At 37.6% G+C, this 23,224-nt stretch overlaps 1 protein-coding gene across 6 annotated transcripts in view; it reads left to right on the top strand.

Moving 5' to 3' along the window:
• The window catches only part of Kiaa0825 (KIAA0825 ortholog), a 433,759-nt gene that overhangs the window by 105,864 nt on the left and 304,671 nt on the right, over positions 1 to 23,224 (top strand). For 5 of the 6 annotated variants that reach the window (XR_008219664.1, XR_008219665.1, XM_052743698.1 and 2 more), the window contains 6 exons: positions 4,684 to 4,778; positions 10,124 to 10,351; positions 12,507 to 12,772; positions 14,145 to 14,295; positions 18,833 to 19,023; positions 21,839 to 22,021. Coding sequence is in view for 4 of the 6 variants with exons in the window: in XM_052743698.1 (XP_052599658.1) it covers positions 4,684 to 4,778; positions 10,124 to 10,351; positions 12,507 to 12,772; positions 14,145 to 14,295; positions 18,833 to 19,023; positions 21,839 to 22,021 (1,114 nt within the window). In the remaining 2 variants the exon portion in view is untranslated. The remainder of the gene's footprint in view (positions 1 to 4,683; positions 4,779 to 10,123; positions 10,352 to 12,506; positions 12,773 to 14,144; positions 14,296 to 18,832; positions 19,024 to 21,838; positions 22,022 to 23,224) is intronic. The other variant, XM_052743697.1, reaches the window with a different exon arrangement.

Genomic DNA, 23,224 nt, shown 5'->3' with positions numbered 1-23,224 from the left:
GATTTCATGCAAATAACTGTTTTCAAATGCTGTGCCAAAAGTAGACAATAAAGTGTGTACAGAGTTTTCAATATATTTTAAGTATGTACAGTAATTCCCCAATTGTTCAAAGAACTCATAGAATTTTATTTTGTCAAGTTTTGAAATTGACCAATTGAATTACAAATAAATATAAAAATGCAGCAATGTTGTATCCATGAGATACTTTATTAGTGTGTAGCCAGTGTTACTAATCCTGCCTAAAAATGACCGAATTTACTTTTGCACTTAAAGTTAAGCTTCTTAAAGGTCTTTTAATTTAGGGGTATTATATTTAAAAAATTAATATGAGTACTTGAAAGTTATTCTGGATTCATGAACCAGCAAGAAAAGGCTTAGGAATATTGTCTTTGTCTTACTCATCGTGAAGGTTAGCAGGTGGTTTCTACCATCTGGGCACTTGGTTTATTGAATAAGTATAATGAATGTATTTGGGAGTGAAATGTTAAATAGAAGGTAGTCAACTTCTTCCCTAAGACTTAAACTCTAGCTCTACAATGTCAGATAGTTACTTCCAGAGATAGATCTAAAAAGACTATGCTTCAAAGGTAAATACCTCTTAAAACTAGCTAGCTTTATGAGCTTCTGTACAGTATTCAGATAAATTGGTTTCGAATAGTACTATATGTATACCATAAAGCTTCTGAATGAAACAAAGGGACATATAGTCAGGATGAAATTGCATCTTTTTTCTACTTGTCTACTTTCTGGAAACAACTACCTCCACACATGTTCCTATATTAAAATAATAAATGATTGTCATTCTATACAAAGGTTTTGTTCATTAATAATTAGGAAAATGCAGAAACACTTCCCGATCAAAGAGAAGGAAGCAAATCCAAAGTCATTAATTCTAAAAGAACCAACTGGGACTAGAGAGATTACTCAGTCATTAAGAGCACTTGCTGCTCTTCCAGAAAACCTAGGTTCAGTTCCCAGTACCCAGCTTGAGCAGCTCACAACTGCTTATAACTCTAGTTCCAGAGAATCCAATGACCTCTTCTGGCTTTAGCAGGCTGTGCATGTGTATGGTGTACATACATATGCTATAAAACACACACATGCACATCAAAAGAATAAATCTTAAGAAAAAAAGTGTCAACCATTCTAGATGTGATTAACATGTTCAGGTTCAAGCAGGTTAAGATAATGGTGTAGAAAAGCTGGACACAGAGTAGATGCACATACCTAAACATAGAAACATATGACTATACAGGGAATATATGCAGTAAGATGTTGATTGTTGCCAATATTAAAATGATGCAGGTGTATACAAGATATAGAGCTCCTATGAATATACAACTTGATGAAGTCTATATGCTAATCATAATCATATTTGCTATACATGATGAGGAGCTTTCCATTGTTATGCATAATTTAATTAGGTATTCATTGATGAACATTTTGCATTCTCTACTTCATTTGTTAGCATGATGGTATGGCAAATTTTCTTGGACTCTGGGAAACTTTCTTGGGCTGTGTCTTATATTTGCACTACTCTATCTGGAAGGTAAGTTTCTTATGTAGAATTGTTAAATAAATAGTCATGTTCAGAAAGAAGATGAAAAGACACAAACTAAAAATAAGAGTTGCAAAAAACATGTATGATAATGGATTCATATCCAAATATACAAAGAACCTTTAAAATTCAACAAGACAACAAGCAACCTGATTTTCAAATACATAAAATATCTGAGCAGACATCTGACCAAAGATGACAGATGGTGACTAAGCATATGAAAAAAAAGATGCAAAAAATAGTACGTCACCATGGGAATGCAAATTAAAATGAGATATTACTGTACACCTATTAGAATGGCAAAAATCCAAAGAATGCTAAAAATACAACTTTCTGGCAAGTATGTAGCACAAAAGTAACTCTGCTCATTGCTGCTAGGAATGTAAAATGATAGAGCATCTTTGCTAGTCATTTGGCACTGTGTTACAAAGCTAAACATAGTCTTACCATATGATCGAGTAATTGCACTTCCAGGTGTTTATCCAAATGAGTTGAAAACTTATGTCCGTGCAAAAACCTGCCTATGAATGTTTATAGCAGCTTTATTCATAATTACAAGAATTTGGAAGCAACTAAGATGTTCCTCAGTAGGTGAGTCAATAAACAATCTGTGGTATATCAATATAATGGAATATTATTCATCAATAAAAATAAGATTCTCAAGCCATGAAATGATATGGAGGAACCAAGAATGCATATTGTTAAGTGAAAGAAGGCAATCTAAAAAGATTATATACTGTACGATTCCAACTATGTGGTATTAGCAAAAGACAAAACCACAGAAACCCTGAAATTATCTACATTGCCAGGGAAAGGTGAAAGGAATACTACACAGGTTATACAGGGGGTTTTAGAACAGTGAAACTATTCCATATGACACATTCGTGGTAGAGACATGAACTTGACAGTGTCCATAGAATCATTTAACACAAAGGGCAAATCCTAGGGGAAACTGTAAACATATGTAATAATGTTTTAATATCGGTTTATTAGTTGCACAAATATACAACATCACCATAAGATGTTAAACATAGGAGAACTAGAGGCTGGAGAGATGACTCGGTGGTTAAGAGTACTTGCTGCTCTTGCAGAGATCCAATATGTCCTTCAAGGGCAGAACTCTGTGACCCTAACTTTCTTCCACTACAACCCATCTGTTAACTGATTCACCACTTCTTAATAGCTCTGGAAGCTAGGGACCAAGGCTTTACCCTGCAGGTCATTTGAGGGACACTTAACCAAACAGAAGCAGAGGTGTTATTACCTAAGTAGGCATTCCTTTATTATATTCAGAATACACAAGTGTTATATCTTTCTGGACATTCTGTTTCTTAGAACATATTCACACTTAAATTCATAGAACCACATTCAAGAGGAAAACAACACCCATCTACTAAATGAATTTATTGGTTAGTCTCTACTGAGAAAATCACCAATGTGGTTAGAGAATACAGAGAATCTAGTTCTTAAAATTCCTTGAAGGCTAGTAAAAGAAAAGAAAAATGGGATTATAGTATGTAATTTATCACCCCATACTAATTCCAAGCCACAAAAAGGTAAATGCTAAATTATTTATTTAATGCAATCTTGATGGAAAAGTGGTAAGTTTTCTTCTTGTATTTATTTACTACATTTTGAAGGTCTTCTCTCCTACCATGAAAAGATTTCATTCATTATAAAACTTAACATTGCAAAAATAATTCCATTTTAAGAGTTAGTGATTATGTCTCTCCATGTCTGTCCCAGGTTTTTGTTTTTCAAATTAACCATTGGTAATAATTACTAAAAGCATACTTATTCTCCTGATCTACTGTTGTCTTTTTAGGCATTTTGTTCTTTGATGATGATGATGATGGTGTGTGTGTGTGTGTATGTATTTGTGTGTATGCTCATGTGTGCAGATACATGTGCATGATTTTATGTGCAAGTAGAGGTTACAAGTCAGCATTGGGTGTCTTTCTCAATTTCTCTCCAACTGTTTTAAATTTTGCATTTGTGTTTATGTGTCTCTGTGCAGGTGTGCCAGTATGTGTGGATGTGTGCATGCCACAGCACACATATGGAAATCAGAGACAACTTTCAGGAGTCCTTTATGTCTATGATTTAGGTCATGGGAATTAAACTGAGGTCATTAGGCAGGCACCTTTACTTGCTCAGCCATTTTGCAGAGCCACCAGATTATTGAATCTGGCACATTACAGTTGAACTACACTAGTTGGCCAGAAAGCCCCCTAGGATCCTCTGTATCTGCCTCTCAGTGCTGAGATTGTAGTCAAGAGCCCCTGGTGTGGATGCTTGGGATCAAAGTGAGGTCCCCATTCTTGTGCAGCAAGCTCTTTATCAATTGAGTTGTTTCCCCAGCCCTTCTTTTGAGAAAATGTTAGTATTTTATGTAACCCCGCCAGTTTTAAGTGTAGAACTCTAAACTGTTACTTCTGTGCAGCCCGAGCTGACTTCAGACTCATGAAGTGTTTCCAGCCTGTTCCACCAGACCAGACAGAATTTAACTTTTGAAATTAACAAAGAAGTTAATGTTTATTTTCTACTCTTATGTCGTCCTGTATTGTCAACATGAGTGCAGAGGAAGGATCTTTATTCTGCAGATTACACATGCATGTATGCCAAATATGAATATAATTGCAATCATACAAATTTCATCAAGTTGTGTATTTAAAAGGAGTCTCTATCTTGTATATGCCTCCATAATTGTAATACTGCCCCAGTCAGTATCCTACTGAGTCTATTCCCTGTGTATCCACATATGTATATGTTTATGTGTATGTATCTACTGTATATTGCTCTTCTATGTAATTAGTATGTTAATCACACTAGAATAGTTGGTTCTTTTGAAAAAAGATTTATTTGTTAATATGTATGTGTGTGTGTGTGTGTGCCAGAGTACATGTGTGTGCATCACATGCTTTCAGTGCCTGCAAAGGACAGAAACGGGCATCCGATTCCCTGGAACTGGAGTTACAGTTAGCTTTGAACTTCCTGAAGTACTGGAACAGTCCTGGATCCTCGAGAAGAGTAATAAGTGCTCTTAATGACTTAGCCATCCCTCCAACCCCAGTTTGTTCTTTTTAAATTAATGATTTTGTATTTGTTTTCTTCTCTTTGCTTAGGAATATTGGAAAAATCTGATAGGGAAGCCATGGTAGAGAAACATACGTCAAATGAAACCAACATTCCTCCAGAGCCATTATTACCAGTCAAAGAGGTGAGACTTTTTATTCACATATAACAAGTTTACATTTCTGTGAGTCTATTGTGAATCAAAATATCTGAGTTTTCCCTTTACTCCCAAATAATCTTGATTGAAATTTCCTCAGAAGCTGTAGGCAAAAATCCAGAAGTCTTACCATCAAGTAACTAAACAGTAGATGCTGACAAGGGTACTGGGAACTAATCCTTATACACCGTTGGGGGAATGTAAATTAGGCCAGCCACAATGGAGATCAGTGTGGAGTGAACAGCTACACCTAACCATGAGACCTTCCTGTGCCACTCACTCCTGGCTGTATACAAGGAGGAATCTAAGTCACCACACAGTAGGGATAGCTACTTACTCATTTTGTTATGCCTCCATTAGCAATCGCCAAGTTATAGCATCATCCTAGGAATCAGGCAGTAAAATGGATGGATGAAAAATGTAGAAGATACACAACAGATTTATTCATTAATAAAGAACAAAGTGACATGATGCATTGTGGACACAAGGCTGTTAAAATGAAAATAAAGATGATAGGCTGAAGGGACATGACAGTTTGACCTGGTCTGTGTTTGTTTACTCAGTTTACTTTGTTTGTGTATGGAGCTAGAGATTATCACATTAAGTGAATAAGCAAGTCTCGGAAAGACAAATGGATGTTTCGCTCAGAGCGTGGATTCTAGATTAGACAAGACTTTAAGCAGAAGGGGGTCTAACAGGAGTAATGGAGGACTAGCTAGAGGTAAGGGGTAAAAGAAAATATGAAACGAGAATAACAATGAATATGATCAAAATACTTTGGATAAGTATGTGAAGATGTCATAACAAGACCCATTAATTTATACAAGTAATATAAGCTAACAAGTTAAAAATGTTTTTAACAAAAATAAAGTTGGGTCATTGTTCTCTTGCACAATCAGGTTCATAAGAATGGTATGAAAACAGAAGTCAAGAATTTTTTGTTCCCATTTTGGCTCAGGATCTGTATTTTGAGAATGTGAACTATAGATAACCATTGAAAAGTGATAAAATGCCGATTTTCAAAGGAAAGGCATGAAGGTTTGAATGAATCTCTTTGTTTACTTGTTCAGGATTCATTGCTATGCTTCTATTCTGTTCTGTACTGTAGAGAATTGTGTCTACCAGGCTCTCATGCTTTCTGGATTGTGGGAATGTCTGTATAATTAAAGGTATTGATGAAATATTGGAGTGCAGAAGTTGCAGAGAAAAAAATTAAAATTCCCTATCCCCCAGCTCTGTGATCCCGTGGCAATGCTGTGACTCCTGGCCACACCACATTCTGCGTGTGATTGGAGCCCCCTGGGCAGCTGTGCCTTGATTTGGCCTCTGTTGACAGCCTCGGTCTCTCAGAGGACAGTGACTTTGCTTTGCTTTTCCAGTCCTGGGTGTGGTTATGGTTTGCTGCTGTGTTGTGCTTCCCAGTTGGCTTGGCTTTGCCCTTCTTCCGTCACCTGGGTCACTGTTAGTTACCTATGCTTCACTCAACAAAATACCCAATACAAGTAACTTAAGGAAAGAAGAATGTATTTGTTTACGGGTTCAGATTTCATCCCAGAATGGGTGTGGGAGAAGTATGATAGCAGAAGCAGCTCAGTCCACGTCAGCAGGAGCCTGTTCACATCATTAGGACAAACAGGAAGCAGACATTGGGACAGGAAGCATCCCAAATCAATACAACCCAAGGACATTCCTTAGTGAGCTACATCCTCTTACTATGCTCTACTTTCTAACATTTCAACAGCCTCCCCAGAAAAGACCACTTCCTGGGAGTGAGTGTGCAAGCTTGACTTTGTAAAACAGTGGTTCTCAACTCTCTGATGCTGTGACCCTTTAACACAGTTCCTTGTGTTGTGGTGACCCCCAACTATAAAATTATTTCATTGTTACTTCTTAACTAAAACTCTTCTGCTGTTATGAATCGTAATGTAAATCTGATACGCAAAATATCTGATATTGAACCCCCAAAGGGGTTGTGACCCACAGGTTGAGAACCACTGCTGTAGAGAAACTTTGCCCATTCAAGCCATAACAGCAATTAGTTCCCTACATTAAACTCTTCCTTTTGAATTTCTTACATGGTTTCTGCTTTCTCAATTAATCCTGAGTAATATGCTGCATAAATATTTTAAAAGACCAAAGTCTGTATAATTTATAACAGTTCCCAGTCCCCAATCTAGAAAGCAAGGGATATGGTCAGGAATACTCTAAAGTATATATAGTGCTTCAACAGCAACAATAACAACAAGAAGAAAATCAAGCTCAGCGTGAATCTAGCATTATGTAATAGAAAATAAAGTTCAATAATTCCAAACTGTTGTGCACTGAAAAGAAAGCCACTCAGTTCTTTCTTGTTTTCTTGGATTAACTAACAAATGTTCTTTATTTTAACTGGAATGTGTGTGATGCCAAATATCAGATGGGAAGAGAATAAGCAATCTTTCATGAAAACATAGACTTTTAGAAGATGGTGTCAGTGTGTAGAGGTTTGCAGTTTTCTTTGTATGACTAGTGATTTATGTCTTTGTTTCTCATACTTGGAGGGGAATTCATATGGCCAGCATATTACAGTCACATATCAATTACCACAGGAAAAGATCATCCCCATGCAGGCAGAGAAGAAAGCATGGACAGGGATAGGAACAGTGACTACAGCCACAGCAATCAGTCACAATTTCTACCAAATATGTTCTTTGCATGATTGGAAGATTTTAATGAGTATTTGTGCTCCAATAGAGATATAAGCAAGCAAACAAACCAGGGCTTTTGTTTATTGCTTTTCATTTTTATGGAGGTAGTTTCCTTTAACATTTTTATCATTAACATGTTTCAAAGAGTTACTGTTATGCCACAGACTGTAATTTTTCTACCTCTAATGACCTATGTTTGATGCCCACATCCCAGGCGGAAGGAAAAACGTATTCTTGAAAGTTGTCCTCTGACCTTCACTTATAAGTAAGGAGATTTAGTTATTGGTTAATTGTACCCAAATACAATTGACAGACTTATTTCAGCTCTATGTTGCTAAAGGATCAAATAAATTTTAGACAGGAAAGTTCAGTTGCATTTAACTATAGTAAAACAGGGGTGGTTATTTTGACTACAGAGTTGTAGACTCATAAGTTCTATATAAACCATCTATTATTTTCTATATTTGTATAAAATGTGTTAAAATGATGTTGGATTGGATAAACATACAAAACATTAGGCTAATGATTTTAATCTTAGTAATTCATAGGTTTATTATGATTCGTTTGTGTGTGTGTGTGTGTGTGTGTGTGTGTGTGTGTGTGTGTGTGTGTGCATGTGCGTGTATGTGCAAGTGCAAGTGAAAATGCGTATGTGCCAGGATACACCAGTGAAAATAAGAGGATGACGTTCAGGAGTCTGTTTTTTCCTTCTACCGTGGGATTAGGGCTCAAAGTGAGGTCGTTGAGTTTGCATAGCAAGTTCATTTGCCCATGCCTTACCCCACTGAGCCTTCTCACAGGTCCTGATTGCAGAAGTCTTTGACTGAGAGGGACATAGAAACTGCCCAGTTCAACTCAGTCTTGTAACTAAAAACTCTGATATCAAGAAAAGCAAAAGATCAATCGGTGATTTAGTGACTCAGGATCTACTTTTAAAAATATTTTATTAGATTTACTAATAAAGTGTATTATTAGGTGTATTATATTAGTGGTTAGGAGAGTGTTATGTGCACCTGTGTGCAGGTGCTGGAGAAAGCCAGAAAACAAGGAGGTTGTGAGCCACCAGATATGGGTGCTGGGAACTGAACTCCATCCTCTGCAAGAGCAGTAAGCACTCCAATTGCTGAGTCATTTCTCTAGCCCTAAGCCCATAGTCTTCCGTATTTGGAAGGTGACATGTTAATACAAAGAGGATCTGCTAAAACAGCTCTATTTCTAAGCATAGTTTAGGCTACTTACTACTCATGGTTTTAGTGCTTTAGAGAACATCAAGGAACTTGAGGGAGGGACATCTATATTTACAGATATATTTCCATATGAGACCAAACTAAAATAAAAAAAATTAAACCAATTGTGTCAATTAGTTTTTGTCATGGAAGAGGGAACTTAACTGAAGGATTGCTTCCATCAGATTAGCCTGTCCATGAGTTTGTGAGGCATTTTCTTGATTGATGATTGATGTGGGAGAAGGCATGCCTTTGTGGGCAGCACCACCTCTGGTCATAGGCTGTATTAAAAACTAAGCTGAGCCTGCCACAGAGAGTAAGTCAGTGAGCAACACTCCTTCATGTGTTCTCTGCTTATGTTTGTCTCCAGGTTCTTGCTCAGACCCCCCTCAATGATCAGCTGTGATTGGCATGTGTGAGCCAAATAAACCCTCCCCTCCCTAAGTTGCATTTGTTCATGGTGTTTTATCACAGTAATGAAAGTAAATTGGAACTTCAAGGTTACAACATTCAATTTTCATTTTGTTGTAAGAGAAAGAAACTGTATGAAGTTGGGTTGGAAGAGGTGGAAGATCTGAGAGGATAGAAGGAGGAAAGAATATGATCACAATATATAGGATTAAAAAAGTTAAAATGTGAAATAAAGTAAAAGAAAGAAAAGCTATCTGAAGAAGCTGCATATGAGTATAGACTATATAATAAAAATATACTGTGAAGCCACTAAAGAAAAACAGAATGGTTATGATCTCAGTGATGCTCCTCCCGCATACAAAGCAATGCAGACCACTTTACTTCCCCATTTCTTGCAACAAAACAAAGTGCCTACCCCTCTTTTGGAAGGAGAGACAAAATAAAATTTTAAGCAAGTTAAAACCAGAAAAGTTCAATGTGTGCTTTCTCTGAGAAATTCATTTTATTGCTGTTTTCCTTTTTTAGCTTGTCTGGAATCCTGAGATTAAAGGAGAAATCAAAGATTGAATATTAAATGCTAACTTATGTTGCAATTCTTGTTAACAATAAACTGTAAAAAGACTATAAAAATCTAATTTAGACTTTATTAAATGTATTGAATTTAAAGGTTGTTTTATGTATAGGCTGTAACTGTAGCTTTCAGCTCTCGTTAAAGATGGTTTTATTGAACTATACTTAAAAGATTAAATTTTGAAAAGGGTTTTTGATTAAATCCACTGAGGAATTAAAGTGAAATGTCAGTATATTGTGGTGTGTAAAGAATGTACTTGTTTGTGTGTATTGCTTCATTCACAAGGTAATATTCTTCAGGTTGTCAGGATGGCTTTCAGACTGTGTCAAAGGATGCCTGCATTCAATATGTTGAATGAAAGTAATAATTTTATGTCAAAATATTTGTTCCTAAGTTAAAATTAATATGAATATGATTTTATACGCATGTATATTTCAGGCTACTTTACCAGAGTTTGGCTGGAAAAATGCATTTAAAGAAATCTCTTTTGTCATGGCACACTCCATATCAGCAGCCATTGAAGGATTTTCCACAAAAGTCCTCCAACAAGAGCAAACAGAAAGATCCTCAGGTGTGAGCTACGCTATAAACCTTGTAACTGTCCCGAAAGTTTGGCGAGAAGGTCACGCATTTCCTGAGGAGGAACAACCAAAGAAAGTGGCCAAGGCAAGTACCAAAGGAGATTGCTCCAGACTGCTGCTGGCAGGTGTGGCATCACTTTTATTTATTCTTACTCTTTGCAAATGTAAGGATTGTAAAAGTAGCCCTTAGGTCAACTGATGGAGTGCCTTGGAAAGGGCCTGGTACCCTAGAAAGCCCTAGAAAGCTAGTCATACTAGTTTTCTTCTCTGGTGTCTATAGCCCAGAACTACCAAAAAGGACGTGTGTCTCTTTGCTGGCATCCACCCCTTTATTCTGAGGTAACCCACAGAGGGGCTCAGTGAGCTGGGGAGTGTTGACAGAGCTGGAATGACATAGAAGTTTAGCAGGTTAAAGGGGACGCCATCTTATTTTTCTGTGAACGTATAAAATCTTTCCACCTAAATGAATATCCCATCTGTGTTGAAAGTCAACAGAACCTGCCCAGGAAATATGAAGTAAGTCATTACAGATACTGTGCGTTCACCCGCTGTGGATCAGCAGCCAGTGATGGGTGTTTTTATAAGTCCTTACTCTCTCCTTCTGCCACCCCGAGGCTCCAGAGCTCTCCCTGGGGGAGCTCTCTTGGCTGATCATGTGCAGAGCAGGCTGTGCCTACAGCCCCTCTACCATTAACGAGACCAGATACATAGTAAACAGTGGAGACAGACACACTTCCGAAGGGTGAAGATCCTGGCTCCTTACCCATAAGAGTGCTGCAAGCCGCAGGTAAACATAACAGAACCCAGCTACTGTCACAAAAGCTACTACTTGGAAAAGTCAAGGATTTCTCCAAAGGTCAAGCCATGGCTTAAGAAGTCTTGGTGATATTTTAGCTTTTGTATATATATTAGCTGGTTCCTACAATGATTTTATTGTAATGCTATGCATGCTTCCAAGAACTCATACCAGAGTATTTATCTAAAATACCTATCAAGTATCCAAGGCCAAATGAAACAACACCTGTCTCCTAGGTGTTCATCCTATCCTCCCATCCTCCCGGATAGCTTTATTTCTTGTGCAATTTAGAGTGAGAACCTCCTTCCTTACAGCCTTACTAATAGACTCCTAATTTCTTATCTAACCACTTCTAGGAATATAGATTGAGCACGCAAATTCCCTTTCTTGACTAACCAATCATTTTCACTCATTTGGGTTGTAAAAGAAAGCCTACCGGCCATTGCCTGCTTTTATGATCCTGTAAGAATTCAAGACTGGTGATCTTGCACTGCCAGAGGATCACTATGGCTTGGGTTTATAACTGAACACCTCAGAGCAGGGTGGGGGGGCAGATGGACGGACGGACAGGGATGGGGACGGGACAGGACAAGGACACGACGGGACACTGAGGTATAAGGAGAACAAAGAGAGGATATTGAGGATTTTGGCTGGAGAGGATTTTTGACTAGAGAACTGGAGGTCAGGATGGAGGATGAGGAAGAGCCAGATGGGAAAGTACTAGGTGGGTAAGAACGAAATGAGAAGGACCTAGATGAGGCAGAACTAAGATGAGAGAATTAAGATAGAACTTAGAGAGGACAGCAGATAAAGGTAGAGACAAATCAAGGAAGAAAGGAACTAGGCTTGAGTATGGAACTGTAGCTGTGTAGATAGGATTTTATCCCAGAGGAATAAAATAGACTGACTTAGATTCATTTCCTGAAAATAAATTTCACTGTTCATAGTTTCGCTTCTGAGCCCCTGGGAAGGATATTATGAAGGCTGGTCCTTCATGGAGTTGTTTCTGTTGCTTGTGGATTATTTAAGGCAAACTGATATTCTGTGTATTATCTAGTCAAATATGTTTACATATGGAAATTTAGTAGAAGTCAATTAGGGAAAGTTCAAAAGTAATGTGAAGTTAATATCAAGGATACATATATTTTGAGTTCTGTTGAATACACATAAAGGTACTGCCATGAAAGCTGCTCTGAGCTTTTCATGTCTGTCTGGTGAGCATAAGGTTTGAAGGTTATATATAGAGAGACATCATTTTGGTATTTCCTTATTTGACATGAAACATTTAACTTTCTACAACTGAGAAATTGATTGTTACAAAGCTGCGTCATTATATTTATGCTTGATGCCAAATTCATTATTTAGGAATTTGGCTCCACTGCACATAAATTACATGGTGCTGTCAGAATACAAATAACTCAGCGCCACATTTATTTCTTCCTAGTTTTGTTCTGACATCATGGAAAAGCTTGACACAATGCTTCCACTGGCTCTGGCATGCAGAGATGATTCTCTTCAGGAAATTAGAGGGAACCTCGTGGAGGCCTGCTGTAAAGTGGCAACAGCTGTCCTGGAGAGACTGCACGAGAGAGGCAGGGAGGTTCCTTCCAGAGCACCCCTGAAGAACCTGTACGTTCTCCTCTCCACGGCAGCCTACGTCTCCCAGCGTTTTACACAGTATGTTAATCTGATGAGAGAGACAACTAGGAAGTGAGTGTCTTTTAAATTAAGTTGATGTTCATGCTCAAGGACACAGGCGTTCTTCAGATTTCAGAGAATTAAAATGCTGATGTAAATCATTGAGGAGAAAATAATAATATAATGGATTATTTTCATCTTTCTTGATTAGGAAATGTTTAAAAGGTCAAATATGGGTTACATTAAACTAGATATGTAGATGATAACAAAGGAACCTCTGTTAAAGACATGCACAAAAGAAGGCAGCCATGTTCTGCATGTTGCTATGATAAGAATTTTACTGCATCCCTTTCATGAGGCACATTAAGCTGACCACATAGAAAAGGGAAATTACACTTGTTTCTGTCCCACATATAAACATTTGTGAAATATTCACTTCTCGATTCTGCTTCTAATCCAACAGGCTGTGAGGAACTGCAGTAGTGAATAAATGCATTTTAATCTATCCTTGTGCCTAGTGTAAACATATTGCAGGACATCTATTTAGTAATAAACTATCCATAATATTTGAAGAGGAAGCATCTGCCAATCTTAATTCTCATGCACTAGTAGTCTAAAATACAATATGTTTTCGGTATGGAGATAAAAGTTGCCATGGGTGCTATCAAGTGGTCTTTCTGGTTATGTTTGAATTTTGTAGAACTTATCATGGCTCCTTGGAAGGAGCATGTGGACTCACCAGTCCAGTGCAACCCAAGAACCCCTTCTCTGCTCTTTATTCAGCCTGCATAGTCTCCTAGCTACGAAACAAGGAAGTGGGATATAAATAGCTGAAGATAAAAGCGAAATAAACTTGGCTCAATGTAGGATACAGTTATGTTATTTCTTTAATTCTCATAAGTAGTCAGATGTTGTGATTCATACTTGAATTTATAAACAAAATATGCCAGAAATCACTTCATTTCAGTAGACTATTTTAAAGCAGTTTATGAGATAATTGACATCTACAAAATTACAACTTTTAAAAAATAAAAAGAGTGTTTATGGGATGTGTGATAGCTTTAGAAAAGTTGATTCTGAGAAGTGCATGTTGCTCTTCAGTAATAATGATAACCTAATGCCTAAATAATGCACTGATCTCTAATAACAGGCTTACAAAGAATACTTTTAGTTTTGAATGATGTATTGACAATACAGTTTGTCTCAAGTTGAAGTGCATATTTGTAGAACAGCAGATGTACGTTTTCAAAGGACTTGAAAAACAAAGGCAAACTCCCCCCACCCACTTTTCTTTTTGGAAAGTGAATGTGGATACAGCCTTCAGCTTTGGGAGGAAATGAATGATTGATATCTAATAATGAAAACCATTTGTAGTGCTGGAGGTTGTTGCCTCCTACCGCACAGGCCTTAAATCTCTGTCTCTTTGATCATTCCCTCTGAACAGACCCATATTCCTGGTGCCTGTCCAGCGATATCAGGAATTCATCAACACTCTACAGTTTCAGGTTACGGACTACTGCGTCAGACTTTGTGCTACAAGCATTTTACAGGATGCTGAGAGCCACCACTGGGATGACTACAAAGCTTTTTATGAGGTGTGAAGTTAAGTTTACTATTCGTCCTTTTTACACAAATATGTTTTACTGCCTACCTGCTTTCTGGCTAATTAGAAACATGAGCTCCATATTACTAAAACACGAAGGCTGTTAGGATAATATTTTTTAAATATTGAATTTGTATTTAGGAAAAACACTGTCTTTGGAAACCTGAAATAAATTAGACGTCAGAACTCTCCTTCTGCTTAAAAGTAAAAATAACTTGATTTGAGTTGCAGGATTGCAGCACTGTGTGAATTGGGATATAATGAGATTCAATGACAACTCAGAGATAACAAGAGCTAAGCTCAATCCTTTGTGTTTTTCCCAAAGCTTCCAGTTATAGGTGTCCTTATGTCTTTTCTTATTGTGTATTTCCATCTTGTTTAATAAATACTTGTTATTAAGCAGCTTTACTTTTATGCTTATTTTTTACTTCTCATTCTTAAGAGCACATTTTAAGACCCATCTTAACACTTTATGCTCCACTGTTTTCATTTAGCTCATGTTTTGAAATCCCAAATACCTACCAAATTAAAGCCCAAATAATTCCCCAGCATAACCAAATTAAGAACCAATTAAAATTATTCATGACCAGGCTTCATTAGTTTTTTTCCCATTCAGTCCCACAGAGTGTATATAGATCATATAATATTTGAAATTACTTCCATGCTAGGCGAAAGTATTTATATATATTTAAAAATATATTTTTGAGGTTTAAAAGTTTCAATGATCAGACTCATCTTTATTAGCTGTTCCATCATACCCTTTCTTCTGGATCACAGCTTATGATTTTCATTTTCCTTGACTGTCTGAACCACTATGGAGTATTTAGAAAAGAGAGTGGGCTTTTATTTGGCAATCACTCTTGCCATCCCTAGGCACGGGCTGTACTTGTGCCTGAGATATCATAGATGTTTTAAAAACAGCGGCCGCTAATAACCCACTAATAAGAATCTCTTAGCGACTTTCCTGCTTCCTCAGGCTGTTTCATCTCTTTTGAGCCCTCCCCAGATAGTTTTTCTCTTTGCAAGAGCATCCATACATAATTTTCAAACCCGCTGTATTTCAAATATTAGTGTAGCAGGGAGCGGAGAGGGAGAAGGTGGCAAGTATGGCTGGCGGCCGGAGATAAGAATGAAAGTCCTGGTCGCCCCTCTCCTGACAGCATCCCAGACTCAACTTGCCTTGAGGTAAACAGAGTGACAGAAAGTGGAACCATCGTGTTTCACACTATTTCAATATGCCCAGGTACTAATAAACAACCTTTTAAGATGTTTACAGTGAGGAACAGGTATCATCGCAGTATGTAGTTAGGATATGTGTTTCTTCTTTTGCCAATCAGGGACCAGAAGAGCAGTACAGTGTAAAGAAGTGTGTGCACTGAGAACCTGTTATTGGAGTTACTGAGTATTTACCAAAACAAAACGAATTACCATGTAGCACACGTCTCTTAGATCTTATGGCAAGGCTTTAGCTTCAAAGACAGAAATAAAGGAACTGTTACTCTGTGATTACACAGTACTTGAGCTTCCATATACTTACATGATCAGTAGTTACAATTTAATTGCAGAGTTAACAGTTCTTATTCATGCATAGGAAGAAAAATGATACTACTGTCCTATTTACCGAAAATAAGATGGTTCAGAAAATAGCCAGGATTTTGGACTGTTTTGATGACTGGTGTACCTGACACAGTTGTATCCCACTTATTGAATCCCTTTCTCCTCCTCTCCCTCCCCCATCATGTCAGCTGATCTGTGGAACAGACTACATTTTAGAAAGCTTCTTTTAAGAGGAAAGAGATGATGCATGGCTGACTGGAGATGAAGGGTTGAAGAGAGATCTCAGAGGAACCTATGGCTGTAGCTAGAGTTTTCCTGCCTGGCCCACAGTCAGGACAAATCTCTGACACCCGCCAGTCCCACAGCCATTCAGACCCAACCAAATAAACACAGAGACTTATATTGGTTACAGCTAACTTGCTAACTGTTCTTACAGCTTAAATTAATCCATTTCCATTAATCTATACCTTGCCACATGGCTCGTGGCTTACCGGCATATTCACATGCGGCTTGTCATCATGGCAGCTGGCAGTGTCTCTCCGCCTCAGCCTTCCACTTCCCAGCTCTATTCTCCTCCTTGTCCTGCCTATACTTCCTGCCTGGCCACGGGCCAATCAGTGATTTATTTATTGACCAATCAGCAACACATTTGACATACAGACCATCCCACAGCATATGGCCATGTGCACAGCGGAGTAGAGAAAAAGAGTAAGACTTTACAAGCCAGGGAGCAGTGTCTGCTCGCGTTGTATGATGGCAAGTGAACTACAGGCATACATTTCTATGTCCTGAACATGTCAGGCTGCTCGAGGCAAAGAGCTGGGGCCTTCTCCTTTGAAGCATTAGTCAGATAGTGCAATGGGTATTGAGATTGCATGTTTAAAATGAAGCTTTTTGTATAGTTGACATCTGCTCAATTTTAGAAGATTGTGTTTTCCAATAGTCAAAAAGTAAAGAATTATCTGTACAGAGATAATGCTGAGGGGCTTCCACGATGAAGTCCAGCTGCTTGTTTCCTGATGGAGAATCTAAGCAAAAGCTCACATCTGCTTACGTTACAGTGGGTTTATAAAAATAACAGATGTTTACTACAGAATACTTTTGAAATGACAACAAGCAGGGGTCACAAAACTTGAGTCATATTTAGTTTAATGAACCCCCCACACACACACACGCACACTGAAGTTGTATTCGTTTAGAAAGAATAAGTAGAACAAAGGCCGCTTTGTCAGAGCTCCCCAAAAAGCATGGAACAATTTATAGTCTTTAAAATGCATATATTACATTTTGAGCAGAAAAAAAAATCTCTGTGCTAAAAGATAGCTGGTGTTCTGTATTTGAAAATTATGTGAAGTCTTGTTGATCACACAGTTATTAGGCCACATCCCCCACCACCAGTTCCAGCATCAGCTGGATTCAAGAGTCCTTTTCATTTACATCTGAAGCTCTCAGTGAATCCAGCTTAGAGACTCCTCTCTTAGTTTGACAAGAGTTCTTAGAACACACTGCAAATGGAACATTAATTTTGCTTTGTTTTTAATTTTATACATTTTTCCATTAAGTAATTTGGTGTATCTAATTGGGAAGTCAGAAAACACCTAGTCTAAATCCCTTTCTGTTTAAACTTAACTCTAATACTTTTAGCCCAAGTTTTCTGCACAGAGAATAATAGTTCCACTCATTTTTGTATTATCATTTGAAAATCAATCACTATCATCTTAATAACTATAATATTTTAATAATCAATGTAACTGTCAAAAGAATGCCATGTTAAGAAAATATCTGTGTGAGAAGGTGGTAACTTTGGGTTAGGAGGAGAGCAGGCTGTCTTTGCTTGTTTTATGGGACAGAATTTCCCTTTGTGACCCAGAGTGGCCTGGAACTTGTTATGTAGCTCAGCCTGGCTGCTGGAGGACAGGGGACTCATTGCCCTTGGCAAGAGCAGATACTTCTTAGATAACACTTATTTGAAACTATGCTAGTGGACATAGCACATTGCAAAAGAGAAATGTCTAGGGATAAAATAGGAAATCTTAATGGCTTATGTTTTGATATATTTACATAACCAAATTAAATTTGAAGCATGCATGCATTCTTTTCTTCTTATTTCAGATAATCTTTTGATCTGGTTTGAAGAAATGATGCCAAATACTCCCTACCCCCCCAGCATGTTGCCTGATTAACACTTGCTTGCAAATCACTTGAGGCAGGCTGCCCTCTCCTTACCTCCTGCTCCCTTTGGCCCAGTCACTGCTGAATTTCCTTCTGAAGTCAGACAAAAGTTAGCACACAGAGGGGTCTGTGGAGGAATGGGGGAAATGGGAGTTTGACCCTTTGGAAGTATGTAAAATGATGATAATACGCACGTTTACAAAATGGTATAAAATTTGATTACTGTTTATCTGTTGCTAGCATAAACTATTGTTAAAACGCCATTAATGGAAAAGCCTAATGTACTAACGTACTCTTCAATCGTTAAGCATCCCACTTGGCTTTATGAATGTGCCTAAGATTTAGCAAATGTGTTTGTTTTCCGTCCTCTTGTTCCATTATAATACAGAATCTGAAAGATTTGTAAAATTAACTCAATCATGCTAATAGTCTCAGAGAAATGTGCCTCCATCAACAATTTAAACAGATTTGAATTTTGGAGAATCAGCACGACTTGTTAAGTAACTACAAAGCTGGTGCTTAAAAGAAAAATTCAAAAGGCAAGCCAAGACCAGGTGGATCAAGAATATGCTAGGTTACGCTTGTGGTCTGGAGTTACACTAGAATATCTCATTCGTAATTGAAATAAAACATATGTTCCTTTGTCAATAGGATGTTTAACATCCTGTCAAAATTCTTTCTTGGTCATCTAGCAGACTCTCCAACGATTTCCTCTCAGCCTGAACTAATTAGGTTCCTAGGAAACAAATGGACATTTTGGAAGATGTGATCTGTTGTTTAATGTGTGATGATTTTGCCAGGGGGAAAGATGCTCCTTCTCCATCCAGATGTGGCATTACTTCAGCTGGGCTCTGCATCATGATCTCTGGACCATACTACCCGCTAAGCTGGCCCAGGAGATTCTAGCAGAGGTCCTGGAGAAGTCCTTGGGTCTACTAGCCTCCAGATATGCTCGGGCGTGTCCCAGTCCTAAGAGAATTGCACAGATAAGGTAATGAAAGCTGCTCTTCAAGGAGACTTTTTTTTTAGAGATCAGTTTGTAAAGCAGAATGCTCTTCCGAAGCTCGAGACAAAGTCTGTGTGTTTAGCGAGTTTCTAACATCCAAGAGGAAAGGTGCCGCTTCTCCTGAGGCATTGTGTGGAACAGTGGAGCTTGGATCCGATTGACCTCCCTGCTCTTCCCCCTTACAAGTATTAGAACCCCCTTTGCCGGCAGAAAATGTTCCCATGTGTGACTCTAGGTCAAATGTGCACAATAAGATAAGAGCACAGTAAGGCCCTGTCCTGTAGCAGCGAAAACAGCAACCACGCTGTGATGGAGCAGCAAACTTGAGTTGGTCCTACTAAACAACCGAGGGATTTCAGCACGAAGTACCTGTTTTCACTAAGAAAACTAACTACTTTGTTTTAAACATACTCTAGCCCAGTGTGGTGGCAGGCATCTTTAATCCTAGCACTCAGGAAACAGAGTCAGGCAGATCTCTGAGTTTGAGGCCAGCCTGGTCTATACAGTTCCAGGACAGCCAAGGATACACAGAGAAACCCTGTCTTGAAAAAAACAAAAAACAACAACAATAGTAATAAACAGTTTAATTTATTGTCTTGACTTTCCTTTTATTTTCCTTTTGCCCCTGTATTTATTACTGAAAGCCAATTTATGAAAATGAGAAGCAAAAATCACTAGGTTTTAAATAAAAGACTGAATTAGAGTGTGATTCTAGTATTTCAGCAGTGAATATTATGCAAATTAGTTTAATATAACATTGAGCTACGTGGGAAAAGATTTTTTTTTTTTAGGTACTTAACCTAATGTGATTAAAACCTGGATTCAGGTATGAAATAATGGTTTCAGATATATTTTAGAAAGAACCTACATGCATTAGAGACCTCCTTCTTCCTTTGTTTTTGGCAGGAGGAATTATTTCCTAATCATGTTTTTGTAAAGCGCACTGTGACTCGAAGGTCCTTTAGGTCCTGCTACAGTGTTTCATAAATGTGGTATTTTGCACAGGCTGTTTTGAATTACTGATCAAGCTATTTTTAAAGAGTAGAACTCTGAAGTGTAGATATAAAATTCCTTTTCAGACTAAAGAATACATTTACTCTCTTTTTTATGAAGCAGAAATCGCTTTTGGCTGTTATGTGGCTCATAGTTATGAGATATTTGTATTATCAGATTTATTGTTAGCTCATGAAATAAGTAATATTTATTTAATTAATTAATGGTGAGATAGAGACCGGCTTTTTTGTTCTGGATGATTGCACAAAAGTGTTATGCAAATCTAGAATTATTCCTTTTAAACTTTCACTGTAAAATATGTAAATATTTGTATATGAGAGTTAAATTAACCATCATTATTACAGAAATCACAATGTGTGTGTGTGTGTGTGTGTGTGTGTATCTTGGATTAGAAACTATTAACAAATAGAAGTAAATAAAACAAAAATCAAATCTTCCTAAAGGTGGTTATTGATAATTACCAGTGATTATTGATAATGGCCAGTGATTATTTGTAGCTGTCAGATGAAATGATTACCTAATTCATTCTGGTTTAATTAAAACTCGGGAGTCGGAAATTGAGATAAAGACCTGAAGAATGCAGGGAAAGTGGAGGGAATGCCTGACCCTCTTTCTACATTCTCCAGAACCTCCTGCACCAGACACCACCCCCAACTCCTCCTGAGTCTGTTCCTGTCCTCTGGAGCAGCCCTCCAAGAACTTTATGGCTAATCCTAGTCAGCCAATCGCTGACTCCATCCTAGATTCAAGGTTGCTTTATTGGCATAGTAGAATGGCAGTATGGACAATTCTCCTGCAACAATTATTGATAATTACCATTGGTTACTAAGCTCTAGTAGTTTTCATATAACATATGGCCAAATCCATATATATGATTTATGCATGTGTTATATATTACTAGTATATATACCTTTCACACACTGTGTTCATGGGTTGAGGTGTTAACCTCAGAAATATGTAGAATTAGTGTGTGTTGATTACAATAAAAATGCACTTAAAATTTTAAAGAAATACCACATGAGCAATAGAAATGAAAATGAATGAAATAGAAATGATGAATAAGACAATACAGTCTTCTTTCACAAATAAATATAATTTTAGAAATTTCTGAGTCTATAGGCATCTCAGCTTGTGCTCTGGTTGTCATGGCTTCTCATCTCCCCCTTCCTAGGAGAGTATGTTACCTGACCTTCCGAGTTCTTTCTGATGGTTTACATGTGGATGACATGGAGATGTGTTCTGCCATCAAATACTTACTTACAATGTGTGTGTGTGTGTGTGTGTGTGTGTGTGTGTGTGTGTATGTGTGTGTGTGTAATGGATCATTGTTCTTTTCAACCAGCTCCTATTTTGCTTCTGAAAGAGAATTCTGATAATGAAAAGCAAATCCTTTTTCATGGAGTATTCTTATGTGTAATAATAATAATTAAAGTAGAGGTCATGATTTGGGAGGGAGCACAGGAGAAGTTGGAGCAGGAATGATTTACAGGCAGCATTGCTGGATGAAGTTCTCAAAAAGAAGTAAAACGACAAAATGAAAACAAACAAAACCCAGAGGCTTGCCACAACAGCACCGCAGCTCTTGGCATCACCAAAAGTAGTGATGTGACGGGCCGTCCAATCCCTGAGTGTCCACAAGGTGTTTGGACACTTCCTGGCTTGGCTCTGATATCTAACCATAGCTTTCTTGTCTTACACATGCTTAGGACACACAGATTACAGTGTATACAACAGGCAAAAGCACTATGTTATTTAACATGACTTTTCTTCTCTCTCTTTCCAATAGACTTGATGTCACGGCAATCTTAATATGCACTGAGAACATACTATGGTCAGTTTGTACATCTGTACAGGAAATTTTGAATCCTCATGAGTATAACAACAACAAAATTTTTAAAATTCATACTCATTGCAACCACCTCTTGACAACATTAGCCATTTTGACAGCACCACTAACAGAATTATATAAGTGAGTATCAAATATGTTTTGTTTAACCCAGTTGTTGTCACACCTGTTATTGAACTCTGTATTTAATACCAAGTAGAAGTACTCTGAAGTACAATTTTAATATCAATTGGGATAAAATCAAACATGAGTCAGTTCTCAAAGCTATAATTACTCCAAACATGTTTCATGTCTGTTGGTTAGTCCCTTTCAGTTAATAAGCTTCACCTTTTTTTTTTTTTTTGGTTTTTCGAGACAGGGTTTCTCTGTGTAGCTTTGCGCCTTTTCCTGGAACTCACTTAGTAGCCCAGGCTGGCCTCGAACTCACAGAGATCCGCCTGGCTCTGCCTCCCGAGTGCTGGGATTAAAGGCGTGCGCCACCACAGCCCGGCAGCTTCACCTTTTTTATTTTGTTTTTTGAAACAGTCTTAATATCTGGCCTTTACTGACTTCAAAGATGAAATCCTTCTGTCTCCTCCCCTGAGTGCTGGGATTGAGTTTGTACAATTATGCCAGGCATTAGCTTTCACTTTTTGAGTGGAATCTATCTACTTATTTCTATCTGTCTGTCTGTCTATCTAATAGCTTTCACCTGTTTAAAAAGTAATTTTAATTGTCTTATGGGTGGGGGCAGCATGCGCGCAGGTGGGTGCTGGTGCCTATAAGTCCAGAAGTTGTCAGATCCTCTGGAACTGGAGGCTGTAGCTGCCTGATGCCAGTTCTGGGAACTGAACTTGTGTACTCCAAGAGCAGTATTCTCTTTTAAGCACTGAGTTGTCTCTTGAGCCCCAGTAATTTACACTTTTTATGTGATATAATTGGTTCTGATTTTAAAAAGATACAATTAAAAAATTCTACATGTGCTCATACCTGAAAGAGATCTAATGGTCTCATACTTTCAATAAGTCTGGCATAGGTCGTAGCATTAGGTTTTAATGTCTTAACTAGTAATGGCAAGTAGAAGCAGATAGGTAATTATACTGAAAAAATAAAACACTTTTCTTATAAATAAAAGTAAAATACAAAAATTCAAACTGCTTTTAATTTCAATTTAGCTTGATTCTAATAGGTAATATTATAAAACTTGGAATAGTTCTTATGAACAAATTTTAGTATCATTTTTAAATTTCCCTCCAAAATGTTTGTTTTTAAATTCAAAGAATTATGCATTCTTACTTTATTGAACAGTAAAAAGGTCATATAATATTTTTATTACTTGGGTTAAAT

The sequence above is a fragment of the Peromyscus californicus genome, unplaced genomic scaffold, assembly GCF_007827085.1.
Source record: "Peromyscus californicus insignis strain IS unplaced genomic scaffold, ASM782708v3 Scaffold_18__1_contigs__length_77618521, whole genome shotgun sequence".
NCBI classification, from domain to species: domain Eukaryota; kingdom Metazoa; phylum Chordata; class Mammalia; order Rodentia; family Cricetidae; genus Peromyscus; species Peromyscus californicus.
The sequence above is the reverse complement of the archived record's forward strand: the minus strand, read 5'-3'. Positions and strand labels throughout refer to the sequence as shown.